The sequence below is a fragment of the Triturus cristatus genome, chromosome 3_1 (assembly GCF_964204655.1).
Source record: "Triturus cristatus chromosome 3_1, aTriCri1.1, whole genome shotgun sequence".
Taxonomy (NCBI): domain Eukaryota; kingdom Metazoa; phylum Chordata; class Amphibia; order Caudata; family Salamandridae; genus Triturus; species Triturus cristatus.
In genome coordinates, this window is record NC_140583.1 from 1,061,159,287 (window position 1) to 1,061,186,565 (window position 27,279).

Genomic DNA, 27,279 nt, shown 5'->3' on the forward strand with positions numbered 1-27,279 from the left:
ACTCTAGCCGTTACCTAATCTGGAATATGCACTGGGCCCCATACTTGGTATTTGTAGTTAGGTGGTCCGCCTCATAAGTGTACTCTCAGTTTACGCAAGGCTGGTGTGCCTGTTCCAAGACCTGTCCCTCTGCTGAAATTCTCCTCTCTGCTTTCCAAGGGGGCGATTCACAGTTTATATGATAAGATTACTGTGTTGGAAAGCAGCAGCTGTGTTACGGTGTTGACTAAAACTTTAGGACATGTTGCTGACCAGACACAAGAAAACAGTACACCGTGTTATTCTACCTTGTACGAAATGTTCAGACTGAAGCCCGAGAAGAATAACTGAATAACAAATAATATTTGCAGCGTATTTCTAAAATAATATCATGGCACAAAAAAACAATGTATTATGTGTGGCTGTGCAAAGCAAAGGCAGTCTAAAACGTGTAACACGTAAATCTAAGGGAGAACGAAAGTGGAACCAAAAGAGAACTCACTACACTGTCATTTTTGTTTTAATGCAAAGTAAAATATAAGTAAAAGCTCCCTTAATTGTACTGAAAAAAAGAAGAAACTGTACTGATTTAGGGATAAGATGGCGGTATGGGCTTCTCCAAGTGACCTGTAGTTTGTATACACCCTTTTTTTTGGGAGGAAATGGGTGGGTTCTTTCTCACAGTTGTCCCTACACCCTTGGTGGGTGGGCTCTGCTGGTGGCACAGTGTGCCTTGGATATGGTGTTTGACATTAAGCCCGGGTTGATGTTATGCTGGCAGAATGTCACATAATTTCTTGATGGAAATGTTATTATGCTGGCATAATTTCTGCCATTTCTTGTTATTCGAAATTCCATGTTGTTTTGGGTAAAAATCCTGTTGCGAGTGCATGGAAACAACACAAACTTACAGAATGCAAGCTACTGTTTTATTCTCATGAAATGCGTCCTCACGTCCCCAATGGACATGACTCATTTCATGCTAAAATGTTGCTGTAAATTGCCAGATTTGCCTTTTTTGTAATATCAAGCAATTGTTTCTGAAATTACGCCAGATTTGATCACCCTGACATAGCATTTAATATGGGGGCAGGTGAAATCTTTGGGTGGGTACAAACTGCAGAGGCTTTTTTGGGGACTGAACTGGCTATTTGGATCATGGAGAAGTTGGAGGTACCAGCGCTTCCTTCAGGTCTGTACATAACTCAGAAGGCTGCTTGTGTCTGTTCAGGTGGAGATGGAGCGGGCGCTGCTGCAGGGCGAGCGAGACGCCGAGATATCCCAGCTGCAGCAAGAGCAAAAGGCGGTGGAGCAGCTGCAGCATAAACTGACAGACCTGGACTCCAGCATCCAGCGGGAGCGTGATAAGGTACGTTTGCCTGCCGACACGAGTGCAGGGGGTGTCTCCTGCAGCAAGAACTGTCTGCACCACCGCGCCTGCCAATGGCCAGTTCCTCTCTCGCTCGGTGGTGGGTCTGTTGCACTCTTCCTTTTAATAGTGAGTGACACCTTTTCCAGCCTGCTGCAAAGCCTGGTGGGACACCCGCTCAGTTAGTTGACTTCATCCTACAATGGTTGCAGGCTTGTCCAAAGAGCTGTGTAGGAGTTGGCATGCCATATGCAGAGGGTTGGTGCACAGCTCTCTGACTCGGTTAAGTGACACAGACCACTGACCAACCTCTCTAAAGACCCCCCCCCAGAAGAACAAGCCAGCAATAGTCCACAGTAGGTACTATTAAAAGGTAAGACTTGGTGAATACAGAGATCACTACAAGATCCTTCTTGATTCTGACTTGTGTTGAATGTGAAATGGAATCGTGTGCGCGTGGGTGCTCTTCTGCTCTCTGGTACAAGTCTGTATTCCGTGTGAGGCTGCAGAACTCATTGTTCACCAACGAAGGCCGTGGTTACATTCATAACATCCTCTTTCCTGGAAGATTTAGGTGCCAGGAGGAGCAGTTTAGTCTGGTTCTGTTTGTTGTTGCACACTGTCAAGTGTGACCGGCCACCCAATCTTCCTGCTTCTAGCAGGCAGTAACTTCCGGTTCGGAGAAAGATTAGAAGGGTTGTGTCAGCCGGATTCGGGCAGCATCACTGGTCGATCCACATCACTCGACCCTGAACAGGAGTGTCCGATTTGGCCTAAGCACCAACCAACCTGACTGAGGCACATTTCCCTTCTTGTGGTCTGTTCAATTCACTTGGACCATGGTGCATCATGAGGTCCTTACTTTGTGCCAGTGATTGCAGGTAGTGGGCACGAGCACTCAATTTTGGGGTCTGGACCTTATTTTTCATCATCAGACTTTGACCACTTCAACCAAGACCATGGCAGAAAACGGAGACGGGAGTGATAGACCGGATAATAGTGACAAATGGGAAGAGAAAGAACCTGCAAGAGTGAGCCGAAAAGGTGAGAAGTGTAAGGTGATGGAAGAAAAATGCTCGAGGTGAAATCAAGACTGCAGCATCAACAACCCTGGTATTGAACAATGCCGGTGGTGAGTCTTAAGAAAAGCCTTGGGCCACTACAATTTTTTTTTTTAACAAATTGGGCACAGGTATCCTGTGACTTGGAGCCAGACAGCATGGGGTAAAAGAGCCTCATGCGGCCTGGCACCAAAGAGTAGAATGACTGGGACAAAGTATTTTATTGGTACGAAAGAGCACATTTGGACCTTTATGCCTCATGTGTCTTGGACCTAAAGAGCATCACTGGGCCAATATAGGTTATGTGACCTGGTTCAGGAGAACATGAGTGTGTCAAAGCACTTTATGTGACCGAAACCAGATACTGCTATTGGGACAAGGTTCATCATATGACCTGGAACCAGACAGAATATGGCCAAAATAAGTTATGTTGCCAGGAACTGGAGAACATAACTGGGCCAAAGTCTTGTAAAACGTGGGAACAGAAGTTTGATTGGGTTAAAGCATGTTATGCAGTCTGGAACCAGAGAGCATGGTTGATTGAGCTAGAATGGCCAGTAAGACCTGAAATTTAAGTGAAGCTGTACCAATGAACAGGTGATCCACCAGTTATGGCACACGTTTGTTTAGGTTCCATTGCAGTTGAAAAGCTGGGGGCATGGTGTGCCACGCTATCTGGAAACTATCTCTCACAATGCACCATATAACTAAAAGGCATTGGCCGAGCCAATAGACCGGCCCAAGCTAATGCGATTCTTTATTTATTTTGTAATAATTTTTTTTGCATGCTTCTACCTCAAAATAAAACAACGAAAAAAGAGGACATGCCACTGCCTAAACATGGCTTCTATATATTTGCAACAAAAAATGAATGTTTAAAAAATAAAAAAAAATAAAAAAGCACATATAATTTTTATAGAACCTTATGAATAATTCCTAGCAGGCTGGTGTATTTAGGACAGGTCAAGACATTTAATAAGATAATAATAATTTATCGCAAATCACAGGGAAATAGTATCCATATTGGCGGGAAAAATGGACTGCTGTCTTTGAACTATTAAAAACTGAATACAGGATGATTTAAAATGAATACACAATATATGAAGAATGGTCAGAAAAAGAACATTGATTAAGTACAGGTTTGCTCCACCAACTCTTGTCCTGGAGTGTGGTTCCCGTTAGTAACCCAGTACAACAGGCAGGGAAGATTCCTGAAGAACAGACAGAACCTTGGTGGATCCTGGAGAGTAGGCATAAGCAATGGAAAACAAACAGAATCCCAGATGTTTCCTGGAGAACATGGAGGGCCCCAGAAAAATACACTGCAGCAAGCTGCTCCTGTGAAGGTCACATGACAGGAAGGACTCCTCGAGATGGACCCGCCATAAAAAAGGCCTTTAGAAAGGCGCAGGTCATAGGCGCTCCTTTGGAAAAAGAGAGGATCCTGGGTAATAGGGCCCTTCCAATGTCTATTGTATGGGCCCCATTACCCTCTGGGGATTGAGAAAGTCTGCAGAGGATAAGTTAAAAGCAGGCGAACTCAACAAGCCGGCAAAATGACTGCAGCGAACAAGAAGAGCCCAGAAGTACTTCTAAAAAGCAGGCAGGACCCCGTGTGAGACAACCCCCTTTAAGAGCTAACAAGGCTTGCCCATGCAAGGAATTTTGCCGTCCTTGGCAAGCGATAGTTGCTGCAGTCTTGTGCACCAATATGGGTCAGTAAACGTAACGGAGAGAGTTTTTACATAAGGACTCCTGCTTGCGCAGTCTAATGAATAACATCTGCCTAACATGATAGTGCTGACTGGCGCCCCAAGCCTTGCCCGATTGGTTGTGACGCCTTCAGAATTCCATCAGCTAAACCCCTGACGAGCTTTGGTCTCAATACGGGCTCCAGTGAGCAGTTCGAGAACCATCCGGGAGCGGGTAGCGCCTCGAGAGCTCAAGAGATCCCAGCCTGCTGGATCAAAGCAGTGGCGTAACGAAAGTTGAATGGGGCCCCCCGCTCTCAGGCCGGAGTACCTTGCTGCGGGGGCCCCCTGCAGCTTGCCCCCCCCCCCCCTCCCCCCTCCCCGCACCGTGGGGCCAGTGTTACGCGCCTGGAGAGCACGACGAACCCCAAGGTGTGCCCTGAGCATGAGCGAGAAGAGCGAAAGTATGACCATAGAGACTATTCTGGGTGCTAGAGCAGCCCCCATGGAGCTAGTCCGCCCCCCTCGGATAGTGTGCCTCAACGTATGGGTGGGAATCCCCACCGCCCCTTGCCCAGACAGTCCTCTTCCTGACTTTTCACGTTTAATACTTTGTGTCTCGGACAGTATTTTAGTGAGAGGAAACGGTAACCCCTCGGAACACCCACAATGCAAGTTAGATGACCCTTTTTAACCACACTAATACGTAATCTTGGGGCGGGGGCTTGACTAATAATTTAGTGGGGGCGCAATAACACTGACCAATCTGATCCCTAATCTAACACTGACCAACGGAGCTCCTGACTAATTTATGGCAACCATGATCGGAGATGCCCCGCTTAATGCTGCATGTTCAATAACCTTTGTTGATCAAGGCCGCCTGGGGGTGCTGTGCCCTGCCTGCTTCTGAGCTGGCGCCATTGGACAGGCTCGGTTCAGATTGTGTGCTGCTGTGAGAATGGTCGTCGGTGTGAGGCTGCGGGTGGGTGTGCAAATACGAGACCGCGTATTGGTGTGAAGTTGTGCACTGTTTTAGAAATGTCACGTGTATCGCTGTGACAGTGTGTGCTTGGTTTTGCGAACATGGGTGTCGTTGAATATGTTTCTATATGTACTTCTAATTGTGAACACTTGTTTCTATATGTATAAGCTAAACATGTGTATATATTACTTGTGAGGTGAGTGCATTTCTCAAAGAAAAGTGTGCCTGGCAATATGCGCATAGTTTGGCCGCTTGAGCCTGGTTTATTCACGTTTTACATTATAGCGCCATCTACTGGTTTTCTCCAGAACTGCTAGTTAAAAATAAAAAAGAAAGAAAGAAAATCCCTAGCTTGATGAGATGCTGCTGACTCGAGGCATGACAGCAATTGGGTCCCTTTCCTTTATAGTAGAGCGTAATCCACACTGCCCTCCCTTCGACTCTATTCCAGCTTCCATTCCAGTTTTCTCCATCTGATAGAGGTGCTGCTCCTAACACATCGGTTCGATGGAGCACTCAAACGTCCCTTGTTTCATAAACTACGACCGCAGAAACTTCCATTGCCTCAGAGGGCCGCATGCAGACACGTTGCAACGAGTTTTCAATCGAACTAGAATACAGTGTTGTGGAGTCCGCGCAGCAAGTTACCACGAGTGACCCACGCATGCTCCAGTGGGGCCTTCCTTTGCGTCTGTGAGAGTGCTCCCTCGCGCGGAGAATGCTGGCAGACGAGGATGCGGTGTGATCAGAGGGGGTTGACCTGAAGGAGGCATGCACATGAGCTCTACCCCCCCTCCCCCCCCTGGGCGTTGTCTCGAACGCGGTGCACGTTGACCGCCAGAGTTTTCATTTGTATATTTAATCAGCTGGTGAGGAGGCAGGCGGTTCTGACACAACAGACAGCAAATGGCCGCTAGAGTCTGTCTCGTGCTGCTTTTTTGTGCTTGAGCGCGCGTGTTCTGCTCCGTCTACATACCCTCCTGTCCACGCGTTCCTTCCCGAACACATTAGAAGTACCAGGTTGCACTCGGAAACAAGGCGCAGACCATGTGGCTCACTACACCAGTTGAAGTGTGTAGACAAGATGGCATGAACGATGCATGTTTTGTGAATCAACATGTCTTCGGTCGAACTTTAGACCTAGGATGCCCGAGCTGTGACAAAAGAAATGGTGGGCCCTAGAAGTCATGCTGGAATCTGGACTTGGTACTGTTTGTCACAGACTTTCTCAGATAACCGGCTTGAGTCTTACAACATGATGAAACCCCAAAGAGACCGTTGAATTACATTATATGACCAGGGAAGGGCAGTTAGGTTCTCTAATGCAAAATGGCTAAAAATGGCCGTCTAGCTAAATCTCATCTTGTTCGATAAATACGTTCAGATGGATCCTCCTAAGACTCCTAATTGGTTGAATAGGCCCCATAACTGTTCCCATGTTGGCAGGTACATTTGGCCTGAAAGAAAGGCCCTGCAGCCTCCGGTTATCTTAAGTATGCTGCTGAATAGCAACAAAAGAGAACGCTGAAGCATGCTTTGCCGCTAGTGTCTTTGTTCAAGGATTTGGTGTCAAAACTGGTTTTAACTGCAATTTTAATGCAATCGTGGCATGCAAATGCAGAGTGGGTTTTAATGACCCCTGGTCATAATTTGCAGAAAGTAAAGAAGGAGAATGAGACAGCAAGGCAACATGACTCTAGAGATGAGGTACTTTTTCCAAAGCAGCTTTAAAGGCAATATACATTCACTGCAAAAAATGGCAAAGACAATGAGAAAGCCACCTAGCAAAAGGCACACCAAAGACGCCCCGGACAAATGTAAACAGCCGGCCCCGATCAGGATGTGAAAATCAAGACGGGGTCTTCGAAATAAAAACCCTAAAACCCGTGGAAGCCCGTCGAGTAGGGGAGCCTGACATCATATGGGCACCAGACACGACGATGGACGTTTCTGTAGCTAATTTTAAAAGAGTCCATGATGGCTTTCATATGCGAAAGCTGGCCTACAAACCTATCCTAAAGTCCTTTTAAGTGAAAGGGCTATTGAAAAAGTACGTAGAGATCAATGAGAGAGCTAGGGAGACATGGGGTACGTCCGTATCCCCTGTGGTATAGATCAGTTTTATCAAAGCTGGACGAACCCGAGGGTGTTGGTACTATCACTGAGAAGCAGTGATAGGGAACCCACTAGGTTAGTTAAAAGGCCCCTCACACACCAACCTGGTTGGTGTCATGCTTCATCATAGGGGCCCCAACCGGGTGGCCGAGTGCCTCCCGGTTGTGCTGCGACACCTGACTGCAGCGGAGCTGGTGTGGTGCAGAAATGTGATGTCGTGAAGGCTTAAAAATATCTCTGAGAGTCCTTGCCGAGGTAAGTTTAATATTGGCGGCTCAGGATATATTAAAATCAGACTATGTGGTGCAACTACGAAAGAGATTAGTTTCTAATAGTTGTATGTGTGGTAGGTCTACATGTTTCAGCCCACTTAGGAGTGTCAGGGGCTTTCGTCAGGACCAGTGTGTGAAGTGAGTGGCAAAGTGAGGAGTGCCACGTGATTAGTTAAAAAGTAAAAAGGATTTAGTTACCTACACACTCGCTAAGGTGTGTGGAAGAGGTGTCTGCACAATGGCGGACACAGCAGCAAAAAACCTACACACTCGCTAAGGTGTGTGGAAGAGGTGTCTGCACAATGGCGGACACAGCAGCAAAAAACACTATGGCTGAGTAATGGATGCTGCTCAGGAAAGGGGAGGAGTGCGCTCCTTAAATCACAATTTTTGATCTGGTCGCAGCACCCGTGTACCACCTACTCAGGGCTCCCGGATCCCGGATGGTGAGCCCTGAGTAGGTGGTACACGGGTGCTGCGACCAGATCAAAAATTGTGATTTAAGGAGCGCACTCCTCCCCTTTCCTGAGCAGCATCCATTACTCAGCCATAGTGTTTTTTGCTGCTGTGTCCGCCATTGTGCAGACACCTCTTCCACACACCTTAGCGAGTGTGTAGGTTTTTTGCTGCTGTGTCCGCCATTGTGCAGACACCTCTTCCACACACCTTAGCGAGTGTGTAGGTAACTAAATCCTTTTTACTTTTTCACTAATCACGTGGCACTCCTCACTTTGCCACTCACTTCACACACTGGTCCTGACGAAAGCCCCTGACACTCCTAAGTGGGCTGAAACATGTAGACCTACCACACATACAACTATTAGAAACTAATCTCTTTCGTAGTTGCACCACATAGTCTGATTTTAATATATCCTGAGCTGCCAATAATAAACTTACCTCGGCAAGGACTCTCAGAGATATTTTTAAGCCTTCACGACATCACATTTCTGCACCACACCAGCTCCGCTGTAGTCAGGCGTCGCAGCACAACCGGGAGGCACTCGGCCACCCGGTTGGGGCCCCTATGATGAAGCATGACACCAACCAGGTTGGTGTGTGAGGGGCCTTTTAACTAACCTAGTGGGTTCCCTATCACTGCTTCTCAGTGATAGTACCAACACCCTCGGGTTCGTCCAGCTTTGATAAAACCTATTGAAAAAGTACCCCAAGGGAGAACAGTTCTAGTGGCTGTAGTAAATGTATTTCCCGCCTTTCGATGCCCCCCGCTTCTGCATGAGAACCCAATAGGACCTCAGACAAGTCTTGGAGCAGGAAGAGGACATAGTGACGTTCCCCTTCATCTTAGCTGCATCTAGAGAATATGATGCTGCTAGCCTGAGGGATTGTCTCCCTAGTGTTAAATCGGCACAATCCGGCTAAGCATGTGACTTCCTTTCCTAACATTGATACACAATATATGAATGTACAGGAGCAGGCTAGCAGACCTGTCTCTAGGGAGTGCTATGCCATTAAGTTGAATTTATTTTCATGTGGCATAGATAAAAAAGACGCCGTCATTAAACTGTGGGACACTTTATAAGTTAAAATACTTAAATTTCTTTTGGTGTACTTAGCGACACTATATCCTACTTCAGAAGGCTTGGGCTACAAGACTTCTTTTTTGGTTGCCTCCTGAATGTAAGCCAGGTGTACATTGTTTGACCCGATTAATGGCACCACCATATTAACCCAGTACACAAATGTACATTTTTGCCATTGAGGCATTTTTATTGCCATCCTTTTCGGGTAAAAGAACATCAGAGAAGTGTATAAAATTGTAAGTCGGGAAAACCTTGCACTAGACTTTACAACAGTAGCTACCTCTCGGATTCTGTACCTAAAATGGTACAAGGTTTCAGTGTTGTATAGGATCTCTCTATAAAAGCCCAAGAAAGTACTTCCCTCATTATTGGTGCCAGAGGAGCTCTGGTATAAATTTATAGACCAGTAAATGGACGAGCCAACACTCTATCTCCTTGAGTGGGTGGTACATAGTTTTTGCAAAACCCAGAAAGAGCCCATCGTGCATATGAAAAAATGTACAGCAGGTAAGCAATAGTGGGCACCCCACTACAGGAGATATCAATAGCAGCGACCTGTACGTCAACGCGTACTATTGCCTTGACTCAGAGATCTAGTGCAGAGGTGGGTTAAGTGATTCCTAAAAATGGATTCAAAACTGCTTCGACCTTGAATTGTCACTTTGAGGGATTGTGTAGAGCGTAAGAATCTAGAATAGATTCATAGTGCCAAAGGAAAAGAAAACAATCTTGCCAGTCTTAATAGTTCTACAATATGGTGTGTCTGATAGATGTTAAGGTCATCTGCCTACTTTCCCCAGAGGTAAATTAGATTGAGGCCAGATCTGTACCAGCACGGTGACTTGGGGTAAGGGGTGAAATGTAATTATTGTAGTGGGGAGGGCAATTGGGAGATTTGTCGTACGTCACTGTTGGGGCTTATTAATAGATACTGATCTCGAGTTCGCACCTACTGACTGAAGTAGTGTTTTTCCTGATAAAGCTTATAGACACTAAGGAGTAAAACCAATAGATGGCAGGATAATGCATGTGAATGGTCTACAGGCCTTGCGTCTCAAAATACTGTTACAGGTAGGTAATGTTTTACTTTTGGGTGTGTACATTTGTGTGCGTTGCTGCCTGGCCTGCATGAGCACGTGGGGTTGTGGTTATTGGTGCCCTAGTATGTTTTGGTTGCGTCTCTGCGAGTATGAGTGTTTTTACGTATCTTTAGCGACAGGATTGTTTTGGCTTTGTGTGCATCTTGGGGTAGCTTGGTTGTCTGGTAACAGTGCTGATGTCTGGAATGTTCTAAACTTCTGTAATATTTGCAGATATTCATTTAATCACCCTCTAGCTCATGTGTTGGTCGGCTGGAGAGAGGAGGCCAAATCTTGGTTGAGGGAACCATGGGGTGCAACTGTCAGCAAATGACCCCGGGGGAGATGTCGAAAATTGTCTTCTGTTCGTACACGTCCTAAGATTGGAATAAATGATAGATGCCAGGAGTTCCAAGGATCATGGGTTGCCCCCTCAGACCAAGACTGACTGTTTTGGTAAAGTATGAGGGTGAACTGCACCCTTTCCACAGGACAGAGCATGTCTTCTGAAAAAGTGAGAACATCTACCGACTACTGTAAAACATGGCGGTGTCCTTGCCTTGCCACTGAAGTGAAGCCTTCCTCAAAATGGGCATCTCAACCAGCGTCCTGGGTTACCTCTGACTCTGATGGTATTGGAGGGCGGCTCTGACACAGATTATATGGTAATAGATTTTGTGTGGAATACTAAATATGGACAGAGCCCTGTCACTGCATTTTAATCCTAATCGGCAAGAAATGAGTTGTTCTCTTAAGAGGCCTACTCAAAAGTTCTGCTTATTAGAAGGTCCTCTGGGTTATGGTTCCAGTCCCAAAGGGGCGTTACTTCCACTCTCCAGCCGATCCCATCTCTAATATTTCTAATACTGCAGCTTTTGCATGGCGTGGATTTGAGAAGTGTGTTTTTTCTCTTTTTTTTGTTTTTCTCCCTTTCTTCCCCACCCATCCACTATTCAGGAAAGGGCAAAGGTTGACCTGGAAAGGAAGGCGCTAGAAAGCTTGCAGTCCCGGTGCAGCGATTTGAAGCGACAGGTGGATAATTGTCCAGAATCAATGAGGGAGCAGTTACAGGACCAGCTAAGAAGGGTCAGTGCTTCCTTCCGGTGACCACAGGACCGCATGGCACCCACTGCCGCCTTCTCCATACCTGCTTATATGCTGTTCACATTGTCCTCTAGGGAGCTGCGGGAGCAGGCCATCCAGATCATGCATCTCCAAGGCATCTTTGAGATTTGTAATTCCTAATGAAAACCTTACACCACCACAGGTTGGGAATGTAGAGACCAAGGCTGGGTTGGCCTGTTTGTGCCGTGCGTTTTGTTAATTGCCAAGGTTCGCTAGGAGCCTAACTCCATTCAGACAGCGTCACTCCACCTATGCGGAGTCCGGAAACATAACCACACACCTTCTTTACAAAGTCCTTAAATTAATATGCACCTACTCTGCAGAGTGTCACCTTAATGAGGCCCACAAATGCAATTGTACACCTTCGCAGCCTTCGCTTGCACATCCAAGTAGTTTTCATAGAATGCTCCTTCATAATCACATGGTATCAATACCCTGCAAATACTGCACACCTTCTCCCAAAAAGTCCTCAAATATCTGCACATCTATGCAGCCTTCAATTTCATAAATGGCTGCACACCTTATCTGTGAAGCCTGCCTTATCCACAGAGAAGTGTCAGGCACGGTCTTCATTGTGCACTTTTTTGGCACGCACCAGCTTAGGAGTACTGTACAGTTAGCTAAAATTTCGCAACAAAATCACCAGATTCCTAAACATTTTACTTCAAAGTAATAGGCATATTTTAGGCCTTAATCCAACAAGAAATGTAATCCCAAACAGCATCATCTATTTATAACCTTTACAGGATCCACAAGAGTAAACCACTGCACCATCTCTGACAGTTCCAAAGGTCGGCTTGTTACGTGTCATCAAAATGAAACACAAGAACTAATTTGCAAGCGTGCACGTCTAGTAGACATTTTGCATGTTTGGTTATTGTGACCTTAGTTGCCTCATTTGCCTAATTTAGCTAGGCTTGTAGGACAAAGCCTTTGATGTGTAAACATTTACATAGGTTAAAGAGGTCATACATGTAATCATCCTGTTGAGAAGTGAGGTGCAAATAGAAAGTAGTCTACAGACTTAGTGTTCATAGAGAACAGAAAAAAGATAATAGACCTGTATAGAGTGAAAAGACAATATTTCTTGCAGACTCTGTAGATATTCTGTAAATAGAGCCCCAATAAAGAATTAATAGTCATGGGTGAACTGGGGACACATTCTGTACACAGGCTATAGAGAGGCTTAATGAGCACAGATCGCTGAGATATTCTGTAAACCGAGGCCATAGTCTTCATCTCTGCAGATAGATCAGGGCAACCTTCTGCACGCAAGGGGGGCATGGAGATTTAATATCTACAGACACTGTAGAGCTTTATTGTACATGAAAGCTGTAAAATTGGACAAAGCATCCCGTAGACCAATATCCTAGAGATAGTATCCACAGTTGGACCATAGAAATGTTATGTGCAGCTGGAATAGAATAGGCTTTCTTTTCTAGATAAGCATTCTATGTAGTTGTCTTCAAGGGTTTTCTGTTGGTAAATTCGAGCTTGAAGCTCTACACTGTGTTTTTGGTAAAGTGAGGATTGCCTATGACAAAAGAAACTACCAAATGTGACCTCCCTCTTTGGATTCATGTAGAAGTGTTCTACTGGACTTTCTTTCAGCACATCTGTGGAGCAAGTCTTTGTATGTTTTCTCTCCCCTTTTCTGATGTCCAAATTGTCCCCCGTTCAAGAAAATCCAACACAAGATGGTCTTGGTAATACCAGCTAGGCTCAAACTGTTCTGGTATGCAGACCTTCTTAATCGCAATTAATAGATTCCAAATCGGGGGCCGTGTTATGCAAATGGTGCACTTTCATTGTTTGCGCCGGGCGCACCTTTTAAAAGGTGCGCTCGGCGTAGACAATGAAAATGCACCGTAATACCATGAATGCACTGCTCTTTGGGCAGCCTCGAGCTCGCTCTGGCCTGGGAGCAGCGCATTCCTGTGAAAAACAGACTGGCTGCTTTGAAGCCGCTCTGTTGTTTCACAGTGCGGGCGGCAACCCGCCTACACTTTGAAGGGGAAATTGAGATCCCCTTGTAGGCGGGTGCAATGAATGATTACACCTGACTGCAAGGGGATATCTGGTGGGGAGGGGTCCATGGCACCACCCTTCCTCCCTCCAGAGGGCTACCATCAGGGGACGCACTGACAGTTCGCCACCTGACAGTTTCTGTACCACTGTGTCCGCAATATGGCCTGGATGCAGAAGCAAAGGGATTCCTTCATTTGCATAGGGCCACGTTCCCATGCAAATTAGGGAATGACTTCTATAGATAGCTCTGGCGCGCTATGCGAGCCAGCGCTATCTGTATTACAGAAGGGGAGGCACAAGCATCTGTGACCCCTTTTGTTATTCCAAAGTGCACCGAGGGCATGCAAAGTGGGCACAAACTCCCTTTGCGACCCCAGGGAACTTCTATAATATGGCCCCTGTGTTACCAGGGGGACATACCCATCTCTTCTGTGATTTTGCTGCAGACATGCCTTAACCTTATGTAATTTGCTGTAGCAGATTCACAGTACTCTTTCATAACAGTGAAATTTATGTATGTTAGTCTTTAAAAAAAAAACTTAGATCTTTTCGTGTTTTTGAAACATTTTTGGAGTGTAAGTTTTTTTGAGAGAAAATTACTTCCAGTGAGACAGCTTAGAATTTAATCTTATGTCATGATAACAAGGATTGTGGTCCAAATATTTGAAACCTTTTATTAATGTTATTAATGGCATACTGGCTATTTCACCTGCATAGTTACCTGTGTTTGCACACTCCTCTACAAGAACAGTTAGTAAATTTATACTCAGCCTATTGAAGAACTCTACGAAGAAACATTTACTGCTGTTAATAGGGCTAATGTTAATCTGATGCACCCAGGTTTTTTTTACCCAATTATCTTCTGGGCTTTGGATGTTATTTAGTCCATTTCCCTACTTGCATTTTTCCCAGCCCTTGTACCCATTTCGTTTGTATTTATAACAGTGTAAAGGGTTGTGCAGTGAAGTGGGACAGTATATAAACTTCCCATGCTTATTGATATCCAGACTTTGTCCCTTCCATCTATTTGACTAGAGGTGTTGGAAGGCATACTATACCCGGCACTCCAGAGAGTGTACCTGCTACGGAACACTAACATTACAGGTAAGTAACTGGCCAGAAAGACTGTCCTCCTTCAGTTTTGAAGTCCTAGTCACAGTGGCATCTTATTCAGGTGACCTTAACCAAAGCTCTTTACTGTGATTTAGACTTGGAAAAAACAAGAATACGCATCCTGGATCTCCACGGTACAACAGCTGGATTTAAAAAGCTGGGCCCAAGCTCAGTTCTCAGCACTGCTGCTCAGCCTTGTGGCTTTTTCCCCAACAGATCTACTTGCCTGTCCTTTGTTCGTAGCCTTTTCTCTGACTCTCTATTTCCTACGTTTCATGCTTTCCATCTCCAGATGTCCAGCGTTTCCTACTTTCCCTCCCTTTTTCTGTTCCTTTTTCCTTTTCTTTTCTCGATCAATCCAAAGCCCTCATTCTCTCATCTGCTGCTGTTATTGTGTGCTTCCAGTTCTCCCCTGCTCCTGAACTTCTCTTCCCTTGCCCCACGTTTTCTTCCCTTGCCCCTCTTTTTTCTCTTTTTAGCCTATTCCTTTTCCACTCCACATCTTTTCTTGGAAAGCCACACTCAGAGTGCTCTTTTCACTGAAGGATGCAATTATCAGGCAAGGTTCTTCCTTTATGTCCTGGAAACCCATCCAGAAGATGGCCACGATGGTCCTGGAGCTATATGAGTAGTCACAAGAAACTGGTGGGGAGGGCTAATGACAAAGCCGGGAGGATTCAGACCTGACAGTCTGATATGAGGATGATGCAGGCGGCCCAGAGAATGGAATTGAACATCAAAGGTGGTCAGGGCCGCATGTTGTAGAGTGAGTGTGAGCCTTTGAACATACACACTGGGCGGGGTCATAAGAGGCAATTTTCAGGGTTTAGGAGGAAGGCAGCTGGAATGAGATGAAGCTGAGAAGTGTTTGTATCGTTTGAAGGAAGCGGAGAGCCTGGATGCACAGACCAAGCTGTTTGAGGACCTGGAGTTCCAGCAGCTGGAGAAAGAGAGCCGCTTGGAGGAGGAACGGGAGACCGTGAGCCACCAACTCCTGCAGAGCAAGGCCGAGTACCACCGCAACATCGCCAAGCGGAAGGTATGGGCAGACTGTGGCAAGGAGGGGAAACTAACTGGTCAGGACAGAAAGGGCTTGGGGAGGAGCGGAAGAATACATGGTGCCCAGCTACTGCAGAGCAATGCAGAATTATCACCACATTACCAAGAGGGATGTAGAAATGCTGCTGTTAAATGGGGTTGAGGGCACGGAGGCAAAGCAGCCGAAAGCCTGGGTAAGGAGACATCATAGCCGAAGGAGTTATGAAAGGCCATGGAGAGCAGCACTAGACCAGGAGTCCTCCATATGCTACACAACAGGGCACGGTGCTGCATGATACTGCCAAGAATAAGTTATTGGGTTGGGTCGAACACAGAGGTGAGAGACCGCTTAGCAACACTGGGCATGAAAGGAGTGCCGCACAGAGGCGTAGGCAGGCACTCTCTAGAGGATGGGAGACCATAAGGGCCCTGCTTCTGAAGAGCACAGCAGTGCTTCCCTCCAATATCTGGTGCGTGTGTCATTGAGTCATTTGGTGGACGGTGAGTAGCACAGTGATTAAGAAAGTGTGCAGCATGTACTCTGAAGGGGATAGCTCAGGTTCTCGCGGAGACTGAAAGGGGAGTGTGAGGCTTAGAGAAGGCAGTGCCAGCAGTCTATGCCTACAGAGGAAGAACAGGTCTTGGAGGGGTAACAGAGCAGCCATAAACTGAAACCTGGAGTGAAGTGGCTTGGGTGAGTAGCAAAGAAGATGGGATGGCAGTACGTTGCTTGGGACTAAGGCCAACACTGGGTGTAAGTGAGAGGGCAGGTTGTGAAGGTGTGCATAGGGTCAGGAAGGACAGCATATATTATGGAGGGGCTGAACATGTGACACCAGGGTCTGTAGTGGCCTTACAAGGCTTGTGGGAAAAGTACATGTACGTTGGAAGTGTATGCACAAGAGGGCAGAAGCTACATGGAGAGGATGATGATACTTGAGAGCAGAGGAAGAGCACCTGGGGGAGTTATGGTCTGCTCTGGTTGCCCTCTCCAGGCCTGAGTACATACCTTGTGGTGAGAAGTGGAAGTGAATGTTCCTGGTAACAATGAAGGCAATGTTCTCACACTTCTCTGACCCATTCATGTCTTTGTAGGAGCGGGTGGCAGCACTGGAGAATCAAGCCAATCAGATACGCATGCAGGCTGCACAGGAGTCCGAACGCGTCACCAAGGAGAAGAATGCCATGCTGTTGCTACTTCAAAAGGTATTGCCAGTTCACGCCTGCTGGTGGGGGCACTGCGCAGTGGGCTATGGGCGGGGTAATTGAGACAGTTTTACAATGTACTCTTTGAGATGCCCTTCACCTTTCAAATCATGAATTCCGCATTGGTCACAGAATTCTGTGCATAAACCGAACATTTAGAATTATCTTGGTTTCCATCTGTAACTAGAAAACGTCTCATTCAACATGTGTGCTGACAGCTGGCTGTGGCCAACAGCTTAGCGAGTACATAGTGCTTACTTCTGTTTGCACCTGACACCTACAGCAGTGCCCCTTCTAAACCACTTCTGACCACCACTTCCCAGAGCAGACTGATTGATTTTTTTTCATCGGCTTGACCCTTAAGAGAAACGCAAGATGAAAGACTTATGGTGCAGTGCTGCTTTGCACCCACATCAGTTTTACCTCAACGCAGCTGGCTTCAGTTTATCTCATATGTCTTTGATTTGGTGCCCTAAGAAGCCTGGAAAATTGTGAGGAACCAGGCAGAATACCAATGCTGTTAGCAGCAGGTCCCGATGAGCAGGTGTAATCCATAGGCCCACCGTTTAGTTACATTTGCATTAAAGTTCAGTTTTGAATGGTGAAGACCGACTGTAGAAATGATATTGGGGTTGATGTAGTGGAAAAAAACATGAAAAAGGCCATAATGTAAGGTCAGGGCAAAAAAGTGACTGGTGTACGAAAGGAAGATTTTTCAGGTAAATGCATTGCAGTACCGGTCCTCTACACAGGCAGTGCTCTGCGAGAATTTCAACATGGAACAAGCTTGGTGGATCAAATAATTTTGCGCCCAGTCTCAGGATCTTCCTATAAATACTTTTGGCAAGCATCCTCACAAGCCTCTAAGCAATACAGTCTCTCCAACACACTTTCTAATCCCATAAGCTGGTGAGTCATTCGGGAGTTGGTGGCTGTTGTGTCCTGCACTCGTGATAGTGCCTTACCTTTTCCAACACATGGGATTTTGCCTTCACACAGAAGTCTTTCCTGTGACTTTCAAGTATTACCTATTTCTAAGCAGTAGGGGGTCATGTGACACTGAGAAGCTTTGACCTCTTGTCATCTGCTGGAGCAGAACAGAGATGCCACTTGACACCTAGAACCTCTGACTTGGTTATATTACGGACTACTCAAAGTTTGTAGTACCTAGAATCTCTGATGTTTTGACCTAGTATGACTGAGGAGCAGGAAGACATTCATTGGAGTCTAGAATCCCTTCTCACTCCGCATACTCTATTGCCTTGGTGTTGCATTTCAATGACGCTTCATTTTCTAAGTAGCTCTACCCATTTGTTGCAGGAGAAGGAGGCACTTGCAGCGCTTGAAAAGCGATACTATGCAGTCACCGGTGGGAGGACCTTTCCAAAGACCCCATCTGCCTTAAAAGAGGTAAGTAGGGACAGGCGTATGAGTCCAACGTTGGACATTTATTGCTAGCCTTGATAGGCTCTGAGCTTTTGCAAAATGTATTTAATACACAATGTTTTACCAAGTGTCTATCTTCTACAGTTCTGATCAGGGCTGGGCTGGGAGCCAAAACCGGCCCTGGAAAACTGATCGGCCGGCCCCCCATGGGGGCAAGGGGAGGAGGGGGCTGGGAGTGCGGCCGAGCTGTTTTCTAGGGCTGGTTCAACCGATTTTGTTACGGGGAGCCGATATTTCCGGCCCCCGGTTACAAAACTGGCGGCCCGGTGCCTGCTACGGCCTGTCCGGCCCTGGTTCTGATAGGTGTAAAATATTGGAGGCAAGCAAAATAAGCATTTTGATAATATAACACGGCTAGGCAACAATTATGCTTTTGGAGTTTAAATCTACTGTGCATTTACCAGGTGCATACAATTTGTAGACATTGAAAAAAAGAAGTGGCCCTTTTTGATGCAGTCCCCACTTTGCAAACCTATGCGTTGTAAGGGAGTCTGCAACAACTCCAGGTACAATCCTATTGTTGCAGGTTAATAACTGACATAATTGCCTTTCTTGGCAAAACTGACAGCCTGCACAACCAATGAAAGACACAAACACTGTCTGGATTCACATGCTGTGCATTATTCCACCATCTAGTGGTTGGGTCCAGAATTCTCTTTATAAAACTTTTGTCCTTCTACTCTTCTTAGGTCGAGCGAGGCATGCAGTGGTTTAGTATGCTGTGTAAGCCTTGCCTTCTCTTTGCCCTTACTTGTCATTAACTGGTGTCATTGTCCTTGGTTAATGCTGGCTTCCGATTCATTGAGACTTGTTAGTCCCTCCTTATTACCGCCTTGTCACCATTTGTTACCGCCCATGACTACTGGACCTTTTACTTGGCTCGAAACACAGTCTGCTTTATCTAGGGGGTCAGCGCTATTTTATTTATGGGCACTTATGGGGACAATTGCGGGTGCTATTTAATTGTATTTGTATCCTGAGTGCGGCGCCCGCTTTAGGGACACCACGCTCTGTTTATTATTTATATTTAAATTTTATGTAGTGCGCGGCGTCCACTTCTGGGACACCGCGTTCTGTTTATTTATGTATTTTTATAACTTTCATAATGAGTGCAGTGCTTGCTTCAGGCACACAGCGCTCAGTTTCTTTTTTATTTTTTTTTTACTTTAAAACTGAGCGTGGCGCCCGCTTCAAGGACATCGCACACAGTGTTAAAGTTAGAAGAAAAAAAAAATTTAAAAGACGAGCGCGGTGTCGTTGAAGCGGTGCCGCACTCAGTTTTTAACTTAAACAAGCATTGTAGGTCTTGCATTTACGCAAGTTTAAGCTCTTAGCATTGTAAATGACAAGGCCTTTCGTTTGTTTTGAAAAACAAAAATAACGGACATTGTCATTTACAATGCCAATAGCTTAAACTTGCGTAAATGCGAGACCTTTTGCATTGCAAATGCTTGTTGTTTTTTGTTGTTGGTGGTCGTCCATGGACCTCCATTTGGTGTCCCCTTGTGACATTGTCGTGCTTCCTCCGGAAGCTCCCACCTTTGGTCGCCATCTTCAGGTTCTCTTTTTCCTCTGTTGGGCTGGGTCTGGATGCATACTGTAGGCTCTCAAACATTTGGGAGAAACGTTTTCCCAAAAAATCGAAAGAAATTCACTGAAAGGAAACCGGGGGAAGGAAACCTCTGAAGTAGGTACCAGAGAAGTCTTTTGAGAAGTTTTAAGGTTTCTCTTCGATGGTTCCAGAGAATGCACATGCAGAAAGCTCCCTGTGCGTGGCAATGGAGAAGACTCCATTGCAGTTTTGTAAGAACTGCCATCATAAGTTTGCCCAGTAGGACCAACACCCGGTCTGCAACCTCTGCCTGCTGGTAGACCACAGTGAAGACTTCAACGAATGCTCAGTGTTCACCTCGAAGAATCAGAATAAGGGGGTGGCAGAGAAGGGTCTGCCACAACATGCAGGGCCAACATCCTCCACCGTCTGTACAAGACTTGAGCCTTAAGTGACGAAGAGGAGAACCTCACCGAAGGACCAGAAGGGGATATGGATGCCGACATCCAGATCGTGGACATCAACACTCAAGGGGGCAAAAAGACACCCCGAACCGAGGTAAGAGAACCATGATCTGCATAAAACTTACCTGAGTTGCCAAAATCTAGCTCTAAAAGCTTAGGCTCTTCCACACGCATAGGTTCGCGCATACCCCAACACTTATTTATTTTGAAATAAAGCTAAAATAGACTAACATCAGCTGAGTACCAACCAGCCCTCGCCTCAATGTGCAGACACTTATAGCAAAACAACGCAGGTCTAACGATGACGTTCCAGGCTGCACAGAACTGAAGGTGATCAAGTTCCTTCACCTGGGCTGTGAAACTGCAGGTTCATGGAGGATCACTTGTCGCCAGTGAAATAAAGTTGCCTTCCACACCAGCCAAGTTGTAAGGTAGGTTTATTTAGGAGCAGAGTCCAGGCAAACCCCCCGGGAGAGGCTCTGCTTGATAACTTTTCCAATTCGAGCGTCATGAAATTCCCTAATAGAATGGACTTCCACAGCTGGAAATGAGAGCAAGACATACAGTATAACACCAGTCCCAGCTGATTCAATAATACCATTGACTGCTAGGAAAAGAGCTAATGTCCCAAGCGCAACAGGGCCTCCTCCAGACAAGGAGAGTAAGAGGATGGACCTCATGGGTCAAAAGGTGGTGAAGTCCTGTAAATGAATGGTGTATTGCAAATTACAAGCATTGCACAACAATCACGCTTACCAACATTGGAAAGCAATAGAGGACTTGAAGAAATCTCTCCCTGAACAATACCAAAAGAGGGCAGCACCCTTGTAGAGGATAGCAAAAACATCACCAACACATGTTTAAAATCTGCACTGGGTGCAGCTTACACATCAAGCAGACCAACGATGACTGGCATAACAAAGAAGACATGCCTGGTTAGGAATTTCAGGTTTCAACCTGAAGTACAAACGAATATTCTAAATGCACCATTTCATGGAGAACAATGATTCAGGAGTGCAGTAGATGAGACTGTTAATCAGTTAAACAAGGACACCGAAACAGCAAAGTCAATGGGAGCTTTACAATTCAGAGGTAATATGCGTAGAGGATCACTACCTTTACTAAGACCCATGGCAAATTCCATCCAGGAACCTCCCATCAAACATATCTGGGAAGAAGTCAGTCAAACAAACACAAAGGTTGGCAGTACCAGTAGGGAAGACGGTCCTTACGTGGAAGAGGACAACCACAGAGGGGAGGAGCTCCCCCTGCAAACAAGTGACTCAACCAAGATCACAAGAGATACTAAAGATATCCAAGAGTGCAGTAATAAAACAAAAGACAATCCAAGGTGCAAAAATAGAACATCAATAATTGCTATATTCAACACCAGCAGGAGGCAGAACAGGAGTGGAGGAAGATCACTTCAGACAAATGGGTTCTACACATAATGCAATACAAATATTGCATAGACTTAGACAAGACACCTCAATACAATACAAATATTGCATAGAGTTAGACAAGACACCTCAAGGCAAGGGTCCAAGGAGAAAGGTACATGCAAAGGGGGAAACAATTAGTCTACTCAAGGAAGTGGAGGAATTGTTAGCAAAAGATGCAATAGAATTAGCATCAAAGATTGTAAGAAACAAGGGACATTGTTCAACATATTTCCTAATGCAAAAGGTAGATGATACATTACACCCAAAACTAGGCCTGAGGTTTTTTAACACGTTTATAAAAAAGCAAAAAGTCAAAATAACCCTACAAGAGGTAATACCACAATTACAAGTTGGGGGTTACATAGGAACACTAGATTTAAAGGACTCTTATGTACACATTCCCATGAACACAGGCAACAAAAGAGTCCTCCGATTCGTGGTAGAGAAAATACGCTATCAGTTCAAGTTGCTGGCATTCGGATTAAAATCAGCACCAAGAGTATTCACAAAGGTCTCTGGCAACAGTAGCAGCATATTTGCAAAGACCAGGCATGCACATTATCCTTGCCTAAATGACTGGCTGGTTAGGGCAAACTGACACAAGAAATGCCAGGATCACAGTCTGCAAATATTGAAGACCCCCAGCTGAGATTTTCAATAAACGTGGTGAAGTCCTCACCAGAACAAGAGAAGAATTTCTTGGGGGCCAGGATAAATTAAATTCAAGGGAAAGTATTCCCCAACGAGAAGAGAACACGCTCAGTATTGAAGGAAACACAGCTGTACCAGTAGGGGCAAGCCCTGACAGTAAGGACGGTGGGGAATGTATTCGGAATGATGACAACAAGAAAGAAAGCAAATACTCTTATTACAAGACATTTGTGTGGCAGCTACTTGGTCATCAGTGCACACATTAACAAAACACTGCTGTGTGGATATTCAGATGAACAAGGAAGCACAAGTAGGAGAAAAGGTCTTACAACATCTGTTTTCAAATCTGTGCTCATCTTCAACCAACCACCACTGTAGTAACAAACCGCTACAAAGTCAATTCACAGGTGATCCCTCCCACCTCCTCCGAAAAGATGAAAGGAGGAAACGTAAAAAAAAAGAGAGAATGAAGACCGCGTCCAAAGGTGGGAGCTTCTGGAGGAAGCACGACAATGTCACATGGGGACATCATATGGAGGTTTGTCGACGCCCACCAACAAAAAACCAAAAAGAGTAGAAGGACAAAGGTTTTAGAAGGAGGATTCCAGATCCAACCACTAAATGGCAGAATAATGCACAGCATGTGAATCCAGGAAATTCTTCAAGCTGCAAAACTACACCGTCCGGAAAGAAACTATATATTCCTAAGCAGGTCTGTGATATAGCAAGTTCACCACGGTATTGCAATCACACGGTTTCTTGAAAAAAAGGTTTGCATGTGCTGAACATTATAGAACAATAAACAATGTTTGAAAACTGTAAACACGTAGCTGATAAAAGTTAATAAATTGCATAAAAAGCATACACACTGCAATTGATGTGTACTCCATTACAAAGTATCACACCAAGATTTTTACTTTCTTTAGTTACAGATTTTGTTGAAAGGGATGTCATTTTCTCCTTTCTGGCCCACTGAGGACATCTAATAGACAAACATACTTTGAGAACAAAAAGCATCTGTCACAACATTGATCTTGTTGGAGGTTGTACAAATATTCTAGTGCAGTTTAGTCATACAGGTTCCAACAAGTGTATGGTACTGGGGCTTTTCTGTTGCCTAGCACTAATGTATTAGGCATTGGGGCTCCCGTCACTTGACTACCACCAAATGAGGCATAGTTGGTGTGGTTCAGAAGTTGGACCCGATATGTCCTGTCTTCCTTGGGTCACTTGAGCATAAACATCTGTACAATAATGCTTAGTGCTGGCCCAATTTGCTCTGGCACAATGAGAGAGAATATGGTGAAAGAGGAGAGCAGTCTGAAACAAGTGACTAGACAATAGCTGTCCAGAGAAATAAACCAACTCAGATAAAGAGATCTACCCAATAGTTAACATTAGATGGGATAAGCACCACAGACTTATATTTGTTTCCTTTTCCCACCCACAGACAATATGTAGAGGACAGTCACACCAATCTCACTGATATAGTTCCTGGGTGACCCATTGGGACATTCTGTTTGCAATGATGGTTTTTGCTGTTCCTGGAGTTGCTTTAGTTGCAGCTGAGATGCCCTGTGGCGTGGATTATTTTTGCCTGCTCCTACAGTGCGCTGAAACCCAGACTCGAGTGCAGGACTAGCTGCCTCCTGATTCTCTCTCACCTCCTCTTGACTTGGTTCTTATACGCAATGCCACAGAACTTAACTTACTAATCATCTGTCTCCATCTTCTTTTCCTGGTCACTCATATGCAGCTGACCCCTTCCAGGGGAGGTTCTCAAGAAGGGGCTCACAATGGTCTTGCTTAGGGAGAGGGTGTGTTGGAAGGCCTGGTATCTAAGAGTATTGGCATTAACAAAAACCTTAACACTTAAATGCATGGATGTGTCCCATATGTACAAATAGGGTCCCAGATTACATGGCATTTGTCTGCTGCATACATTCAAACTGGGAGGCCTGCCCGCTTGATCGGTTTGGCACTCGCACACTTTCCAAGCAGATTATCTGACGGATGTCACTGTGAGAATGGAGTTAATATATAAACTATCCACACAACCTTGCTAATTGATGCATGCTGGGGTCCTCATTTAAAGTTTGGAGGGAATAGAAAATCCACCAGTTTCTGGAGAAAGCTAAATGTGGAGTATAATTCAGCAGGAGAATTTACTCTACAATACTATCTTTTTAGTTCAGTGGATATTAGAATATTATATTAATAGCTACAACTGGCATATCTGTACCATTGAGAGTAAAACACTAGTGTCTGGTGGCTTTAAACTGACAAGTAACCATGCCTACCATTGGTTTAATCTGTGACTTCTACCAATAAGTAGAGATGATGTCATTGCATAGAGTAGGAGGAATGAGTCAAACCATGTCATCCTAGGGGGGAGGGGGGGGGGTGAATGCATTGTTCACAACATGTCAATCCTATATCTCTCAGAGGTTGGGTGGGTGTAGACGGCTCCAAGTAACTCACAGGAGTTGAAGGAGTAGGGCCCAGCTATCTTGCAGATGTTTCCCAAGCGTGGCGATAGCTTAGATCTTGTCATGTGCCTTATAGAGCCATGGAGATCCCAGTTTATCTTAAGTGTGTGAAAAGCCTCCATCATAACACACTACTCCCAGGAATGATTAGCCTGCTTCATAGCAGGTTAAAGCCATGGGTGGGATGAACTGTTCATATCATGTACAACCTAGAAGGGTGAGTATGGTTTGAATCTCCAGCAAGGCCAGATAGCATTTCGCTAAATTGTTATTAATTTTCTTGATCCGATATGACCTTTATTTTCTTTTACATTACTGCACGTTTACCTAATGTCTCCATTCTATTTTGTCTTGCTTCCTTGGACTCTGCTTCCTCAATTGTGCATTAAGGCAGGCTGTCATCTCCTCGCCATCCACCGACCACTGTCCCTTCCCTGAGCTGCACCGCTTTGTCCCGATTTCTTCACATCCTACACACCAGCTTCTTCTATTCTTTTATTCATCGTGGTCTCTAAATTTTCTCTCTAGCACATTCCATCCTTCCTGCTCTCCTACCACAACCCATGCACAATGGCTTTGGCGAAACTTCTCTCGCTTCTATCTGTTCCCTTAGCTTTGCTTACCACTTCCCTCCAACCTTTTCTTCTCCACCTGCCTCTTCTTCTTTTGTATATTTGTTACTCCTCTTCACTGCTCTTGCGCTATACATAGTACTCTCCCTCAAATGCCTAATGTATGCCTACATCTCCTGCTGCATGCCACCGATACAGTGGCTGTTCATTCTTTACTTTCTATTTCAATATCACCAATTTGTTGCCAAAATATTGTTTAATCTTTTTCAATTTTTGTAGTCTATGGCGGGATCAGTACTTCTATCTCTGTGCCGTAGCTTCAGTCTATTGGTCAAACAATTTCTCTTCTCCCTCTTAATTCCCCCTATCCAGTAATGAATGAATCCTCCTTTATTCAGGGCCAGCTGTTTCATCTTCATTTCTGTCTTCCCAAACATTAATCAATGATTCTTTCTTTTCAAAGCCACCAATTAATTTCTAGTCCATACTTAATCTAATTTTCTGTTCCTTCAAATAAATGATCAATCTTTTTATCTAATCCTCAAAACCCTTTTCCGATCTGTATTTCCATCTTCTCTTTAATACCTTTAAAATGGTTGATCTGTCCTTCAGCACCTCTCTGGTTTCATCTGTCTGTTGTCCAAGGACCAGTGGATTTGAAAATGAGAAAGATAAGTTTGTCAATCAATCATTCCTGCTCTCTTTAACATCATCTCAGTACCATCCATTCATTGTTTTGGCTATCCTTCCATTTCCCACCAATCAATCTCCATCCATTATCCAATGCATTCTTTCATCTTTAAACCTCCTTTCGTATGACCACAGATCAGTCACTCTTTTGGCCACACTGTACTTCATCTCCTGTCCAACCTCCCATCCATTAGCTTATCAATCTTTAGATCATATTTTCAAAGCTGCTCCTCTGGTGCTCAATCCAGCTTCTCTACAGCAAGGTGGACATTTTGTCTAAAGGAAAATAACATGGTTTCAACATTTACCTATTAACACATTGGCAGAATATGTACCTCATGCATATTATATGTAAAGAGGCTCTTGATTGTTATAACAGACTGACTGGCTGAAGACGTATTGTATCCTCACAGCCACATTGTAAAATGTTTTGCTTATTGGTGTAAAATTCAGACGGTTGCACCAAACCGTTCAACCATTTGCTGTGCTGTACTGTTTGGTTAGTGTCTAAGATGGCAAGTCTTTTACAACCCTACGCTGCAGACGCTCCTCCAATCATTGGCTGATATCTTTCAATTTCCTTATCAGTTGGCCACTGTACTCTCCCAACTACTGTTCCCCCGCATCCATACCTTCATCTTTCTTTCCACAACTTTGTCACTCCTTCTCCTTCCATTAATCAGACTATCTTTATATCTTTTTTTCAGTCCCTCTTTTCTGGCTGATCCATACTTTGATACCTCTGCTTCCTGATCAGTAGGCTACCATAATCTTCAATTTCTTCTTCACTCTTTGTCCATTTTGAATCCTCTTGTTTCATTGCAATTATTTTTCCTTAGGAAGGACATGAAGTATAGCTTATTAATCAGTCTGCCCATCGCTGTTCACTTCAGTCCAGTTGACATAGCTATTTATCCTCTCACTTCTTTCAGTCCTCCATCATTAGCCGTTGTATCCTTCTATGCACATTTTTACTTCTATCTTTTGCAATCACCACCATCGTTGCTCACTCTATCTAGCATTCCCTCCTTATGAGCCCCCATTTGATGCCAGATATGTATATAGACTACAGTCACCACTTCATTTCCCCCTCTTAGTCCATTTCTCAATCTTCTCTCAGCATCTCATCCTTTAGTCTGCATATCTTTGCATTTCCTGTTCCACTTTATCCAGTAGTTCATTCACTCTTTGGTCTGCCACCTTCCTCTCCTTTGGTTCCTTCATCTGTTAACCTCTCTTTAAGTACTCCATCGTTGGCTAATCAAACCTTACATTTAGTTCAATTCCTTGCATCAGTGACTGCTATAGTTTTTCATGATTCCTGCTCCCATCATTGCTTTATCTTTCTTTCCTCATCTTTCAGTTCTCCATCAT

At 44.9% G+C, this 27,279-nt stretch overlaps 1 protein-coding gene across 18 annotated transcripts in view; it reads left to right on the forward strand.

Moving 5' to 3' along the window:
* The window catches only part of PHLDB1 (pleckstrin homology like domain family B member 1), a 390,210-nt gene that overhangs the window by 278,563 nt on the left and 84,368 nt on the right, over positions 1 to 27,279 (forward strand). For 13 of the 18 annotated variants that reach the window (XM_085645850.1, XM_085645851.1, XM_085645853.1 and 10 more), the window contains 5 exons: positions 1,211 to 1,348; positions 11,047 to 11,175; positions 15,239 to 15,394; positions 16,489 to 16,599; positions 17,920 to 18,009. In XM_085645850.1, the coding sequence (XP_085501976.1) occupies positions 1,211 to 1,348; positions 11,047 to 11,175; positions 15,239 to 15,394; positions 16,489 to 16,599; positions 17,920 to 18,009 (624 nt within the window). The remainder of the gene's footprint in view (positions 1 to 1,210; positions 1,349 to 11,046; positions 11,176 to 15,238; positions 15,395 to 16,488; positions 16,600 to 17,919; positions 18,010 to 27,279) is intronic. The other 5 variants (XM_085645855.1, XM_085645859.1, XM_085645866.1 and 2 more) reach the window with 1 other exon arrangement.